Source organism: Euleptes europaea, chromosome 7 (assembly GCF_029931775.1).
Source record: "Euleptes europaea isolate rEulEur1 chromosome 7, rEulEur1.hap1, whole genome shotgun sequence".
NCBI classification, from domain to species: domain Eukaryota; kingdom Metazoa; phylum Chordata; class Lepidosauria; order Squamata; family Sphaerodactylidae; genus Euleptes; species Euleptes europaea.
In genome coordinates this window covers 83,206,163-83,212,046 of record NC_079318.1, presented here as the reverse complement: position 1 = coordinate 83,212,046, position 5,884 = coordinate 83,206,163, and the positions used below count along the sequence as shown (strand labels likewise).

The following is a 5,884-nucleotide window of genomic DNA, read 5'->3' as shown; positions in this document are numbered from 1 at the left end:
AGAATGCCTGCAAGGACCAACCATGCAGATATTGCCACCTGTCACTTGAAGTGTACTCTAGGAAACTGATATCTTTTTGCTCTGTGAGTGGTGATTCTTCTTCTCATATTGTCATACTGAAAGCAAAGAGTAGAGATGCTGGAAGATACCATTTAAGGAAGGAGTTTTGTTGCCCCTGCTTCCTTTTCCTGGTGTATTTGTCAGGGCAATGGGCATCTCTGCCTACATCACTAGTCTGCAGGCTTGGGCCTACTTCTCCTGGACATTCGTACAACTTGATTTGAATGCTCCTACAAAAACAGTTCCCTGCATGCAGAAAACTAGCCTATTTACATGCTGCTTTTCTCTGTGTGTGGGCACTCTAATTTCATATGGGGAGCAATCATTCCCATAAGCCCCTGCCTGGAGTCCTAAGTGTTGTAGGTTAGACACACATCTGCCTCGTCTGCTGTTTGTGAAAATTAGCTCTGATATAGTGCCCAGTTTAATTAAACTGGAGTAGCCATGCCAAAAGCAGAAGTAGCTTTTGAAGGGGACTTAAAAGAAGGAGAGAGTGACTGTGCTGGTAATCCTGTTTATTAGGAGGTACCGTATTTTTCGCTCCATAAGACGCACTTTTGTCCTCCTCAAAAGTGAGGGGAAATGTCTGTGTGTCTTATGGAGCGAAAGTGTGTGAATCCGGCCCCCAGGGAGAAGGGCAAAGCTGCGAGAGGCCCTGGGAGCCATGGCCAACCCCCGGGCGCAGCAGCCCAGCGCAGAGCCGTCGCGCCCCGGGAGCCGGCTAGGAAGCTGCCAGCCAGCTGGGGGGCGGAAGGCCCCTCCCAGCAGCCGCCCAGCGCAGCGGGAGCCCGGCGCGGAGCCCACGCGCCCCGGGAGCCGGCTTTAAAGCCGCCAGCCAGCTGGGGGGCGGGAGGCCCCTCCCAGCCGCCCAGCGCAGCGGCAGCGGGGCGCGGAGCCGGGCCGCCCCGGGAGCCGGCTGGGACACCGCCAGCCAGCTGGGGGGCGGGAGGCCCCTCCCAGCCGCCCAGCGCAGCCTCGGGACCGGGAAGCGCTGGGGTGTGTGTGCGGAGGTTAACCTGCTCTGCATTGCCTGCCCAGGCAGCGCAGAGCAGTTTAAACCCCCACCACCCCCCTTCCCGGGAGTCCCGGGAAAGTGCTCTGCACTGCCTGGGATGGCAGCGCGGAGGAGTTTAAAGACCCCCCCCCCGGCTGGGCTTCCAAGGAGTCCCTAGAAGCCGGGCAGGGGGTCTTGAAAGTGCTCTGCGCTGCCTGAGATGGCAGCGCGGAGGAGTTTAAAGACCCCCCCCCGGCTGGGCTTCCAAGGAGTCCCTAGAAGCCGGGCAGGGGGTCTTGAAAGTGCTCTGCGCTGCCTGAGATGGCAGCGCGGAGGAGTTTAAAGACCCTCCCCCCGCCGGGCTTCCAGGGGCAGTACACCATTTGATTGAGAATATATTTTTTCTTGTTTTCCTCCTCTAAAAACTAGGTGCGTCTTATGGTCAGGTGCGTCTTATGGAGCGAAAAATACGGTATTTTAAAAATAATTGTATGTCATCATCCTGGTGGACCACTTAAGGCATATCCAAAGTGTTCTTTAAGCTGTGCATTAGGAGTGTTCTTTAAGCTGCCTTTTAGGAGTGTTCATCTGCCTTTACTGTTCTTCACACTGAATCCTGATAAGCTTCCATGGGATGGCGGCATTTCCTGTAACACAGTCGATTCACACTACAAAGTCCTTGTGTCCCCCATGTGGCAACCATGAGGAATTTTGATCAGATGTGCGCTAAGAGTTCTGTGCTTGGAACTCACTATATTTACCCAAAAGAAAGATGGCACATATGGAAAAAGCCTACCTCTGGTATAGGGTTGCCAGGTCCCTCTTCGCCACCGGCGATTGTTTTTGGGGTGGAGCCTGAGGAGGGCGGGGTTTGGAGAGGGGAGGGACTTCAGTGCCATAGAGTTCAATTGCCAAAGTGGCCATTTTCTCCAGGTGAACTGAGCTCTTATTGGCTGGAGATCAGTTGTAATAGCAGAAGATCTCCAGCTGGTACCTGGAGGTTGGCAGCCCTATACTGGTAGTTGGTTGTGATCCAACAAATTCGGTCTGGGATACTGGCAGAAGGAACATGATGCAACAGTAGAGGTACCGTTGGCCAACTTTCGGTGGGCAACCCCACCACCACCACCAAAGCACCCCTGTTCTCCACTGGTCCTCAAATGAGAAGCAGGAGAAAATAGGGGGGGATGTTATCAACTCATTAACAATACTTCTGGATAAAATCTGGATGTGACATCACCAACACTCTAGGATTTTGCTGGTCTCCATGTTTTTACCATAGATATCAGCGAAATCCTAGAATGTCAGGAATGTCACTTGTGGATTTTAGCTGGAAATGACATTGGTACATGCACCATCCCCAAAGTCTCCCAGGGTTCCAGTCATGTGCCTGGCAACCCTATGCAGTAGTCTTGCTGACTATGAGCAGTCTGGGCCTAATAGTCCATGTTTGGATAGGAGACCTCCTGGAAACTTTACACAAGCTGCCCTGAATTGTGTGATAAAGGAAAAGCAGGATACAAATGTTATAAATCTAAAAAAGTAACTTCATATTAAAGCAGCAAGAATACCATCTGCAAAAAGGCAAAAAATCTCCTTTTGCTAGCCAGGAGAATTTTCATAATTTAATGAAGGGTTGCCAGGTCCCTCTTCACCACCAGTGGGAGGTTTTTGGAGTGGAGCCTGAGGAGGGTGGGGTTTGGGGCGGGGAGGCACTTCAATGCCATAGAGTCTAATTGCCAAAGCAGCCATTTTCTCCAGGTGAACTGATCTCTATCAGCTGGAGATCAGTTGTAATAGCAGGAGATCTCCAGCTAATACCTTTCTCCCCAATACCTGGAGGTTGGCAACCCTAATTTAATGTAAAAAACGTTTTTAAAAGCTGTGATAACTATATGAATATGAAGAATGGGAATATCTCTAGAAAACTTACTGTCTTTTTTTCCCCTCACCCCATGAAGACTGACATGAAATATGTGAATTCAGATGGAGATGACCCCACTCGGCGCCGTATGGTTGGCTTTGCTTTCGGCGATCGTGGGCATGATGGAACAGTCTGAGCCATCTCTTTGCTACATCACCAAAGACAAGCTGGAGGCCGTTTGCCGGGGCCAGAGCCTCTTCTCTGTCCCCCAGGGTCTCCCCATCACTCTGCAGTTGTTGGACCTCTCTTACAACAGGATCCGACAGATCAACTCTGGAGATTTCTCAGCCCTCACCCAGCTGAAAGGCCTCGATCTAAGTTACAATAATATCGTCTCTGTTGCGACTGATTCCTTCTCCTCAAACGTACTTCTGGAGCAGCTAAATCTTTTCAACAACTCACTGGGGGAGATTCCTTCGCAGGCTTTAAAGCCACTAAAACACCTGAGGGAACTGTTCCTGTCTAACAACCTTTATCCCCGTTCAACGCTAGATGGTGTGTTCAGCACGTTAAATAAACTGGAAGAGCTCTCCATGGGTGGGTCTGCTATCCAGACAGTAGGCAGTCAGGACTTCCTTTCAATAAAGGACATCCCCTTGAAGAAGTTTGCCCTAAAAACATCCTCCAATTTGTTGGAGTATCAAAAAGGAGCCTTCTCTAAGATCAACACCACAGCTCTGTGGTGTGATATCTCACTGGACAAAAACACCAAGGCCTTGCCTCTGATGCTTCAGGACTTGCATGGGAAATCACTACAATACCTCCGTTTTCGAAAACTCTTTGAGTTCATGTACTACATGAATACCACAGATCTCTTTTCTGGCTTGGCAGATGTAAAAGCTGAAAAGTTGGTCTTCTTCAGGGGAAAATTTAATGAGAACTTGTTACGCTTGGTCCTCCTGAATGTTCAAAAGTCTCGTATTCAGAACCTTTCGTTCATAGCTATTGATTTTGCTCGTTCACCTGAATGGAAGCCACCAGAAGCCAGCATTGCCAATTTGACCCTCCGCCATTTGGTGCTGAAGGATATTAACAATCCCGACATCTTGCGTTTTGACTGGACCTTCACCTGGTTTGGTGGCGTGACTTACCTCTCTATCCTCAATGTCAACTTCAACGTTGTGCCCTGCGATGCCTGGAGTGAGATGAGGAACGTGGTGGCTCTGAATGTTTCCAAAAACCGCCTGAAGAACAGCAACATATACAACCAGGCCTGCCTTTACCAGGACATCCTACCCAAATTGGAAGATTTAAACATGACCCGTAATGAATTGACCAACCTGCAAACAGTGGCCACCTTGACCTCAAGCTGGGCCCGACTGTCCAAATTAGATCTGAGCCACAATCTAATTGGAAGCTTGAATGAGCTTCCTTGTATCTGGACTCCCAGTCTTGTCTGGCTGGGCCTGGCTTACAATACAGTTACCCGGGAGATCTTTAAGTGTCTTCCCACCACACTGCGTTTCCTGGATATGTCGAACTCTCAGTTGGAAGGGCTCGATATGGGCTACTTCGAACATGCTGTTGATCTCCAAGAGCTGCTGCTGAGTGGGAACAAGATCAAATTCATTCCCACAGAATGGAAGTGCCCAAACCTGAGAACCTTGCACGTGGATGGCAACTCCTTTGGGGCCATCAACAAGGGCTCCTTTGATAACATGCCGTATCTCGCCTATCTGAAGGCTGGGAACAACCCTTATCACTGTGTCTGTGACCTCTATGGATTCCTCCAGGAAGCCTTGAGAGATGGCAAGCTAACACTGCTGGATTGGCCCAGTGGGTGGACTTGTTACCACCCTGAACCTCTACTGCACACTTCTGTGGCAGCTTATGCCCCAAGGGTGACAGAGTGTGACATCACTGTGGTGGTGGCCATCGCGGTCTCCATCACAGCCACAGTGGTAATTGTCTGCATGGTGTTGTGTTGGAAGTTTGATGTTCCTTGGTACCTCAAGGCCACCTTCCGCATTGTCCGTTCTAAGTACCGGGCTGGCCACTCCCAACCATCGAAACCGTTTGCCTTCCATGCCTTCATCTCCTATAGCTGCTCTGATGCCGAGTGGGTGAGGCGTGAGCTCCTCCAGCGGCTGGAGGCTTCCACACCTCCGTACCGCGTGTGCATTCACGAACGGGATTTCACGCCGGGCCGTTGGATCATTGACAACATCATCGAGAACATTGAAAACAGCCGCAAGGTCATCTTTGTTCTCTCGCGCAACTTTGTAGACAGCGAGTGGTGCAACTATGAACTCTACTTTGCCCATCAGCGGGCTGTGGGCTTAGGCTTCGAAGATGTGGTTCTGTTGGTGAAGGAGCCCATCGATCCGCAAGCTTTACCCAACAAATTCTGCAAGCTACGGAAGATGCTGAGCACCAAGACTTACTTGGAGTGGCCTTTGGAACCCAGTCGGCAGCCCTTCTTCTGGCTCCAGCTGAAGTCCGTCTTGGGGAAGGCTGAGATGGTCAATATGGATCCCAGCAATGCAGATCCCAACAATGCAGTTGTCAGTGACACTGAGTCAAAGTCAAATGGGGTGACTGACAGTACCTTTGAGCTGGTTAATCTATCTGAGGAAGACATCACTATGGACACTAAAATGAGCTAGGGTGGGCTTATAAGCTAGGGCTGGGCTCAACTGCTGGTCTCGGAGTTCATTGTAAGTCATGGAAACTTTCAAGTTGGATCAAAAATGTCCTTGTGTATGGGTGGGTTGCATTCATCATTTCTAAGAACCAGTTTGGTGTAGTGGTTAAGAGCGGCTGACTCTAATCTGGAGAACCGGGTTTGTTTCCCCACTCTTCCACATGAAGCCTGCTGGGTGACCTTGATCCTGTCACAGTTCTCTCAGAACTCTCTCAGTCCCACCTACCTCACAAGGTGTCTGTTGGGGGGGATGGGAAGGGAA

At 50.3% G+C, this 5,884-nt stretch overlaps 1 protein-coding gene across 1 annotated transcript; it reads left to right on the top strand.

Moving 5' to 3' along the window:
• The first annotated feature begins 3,040 nt into the window (after positions 1 to 3,040).
• Positions 3,041 to 5,584, top strand: LOC130480983 (toll-like receptor 1). Its single transcript, XM_056853616.1, has one exon. It carries the CDS (start codon positions 3,041 to 3,043, stop codon positions 5,582 to 5,584), a length of 2,544 nt encoding a protein of 847 aa, XP_056709594.1.
• Positions 5,585 to 5,884: the final 300 nt, after the last annotated feature.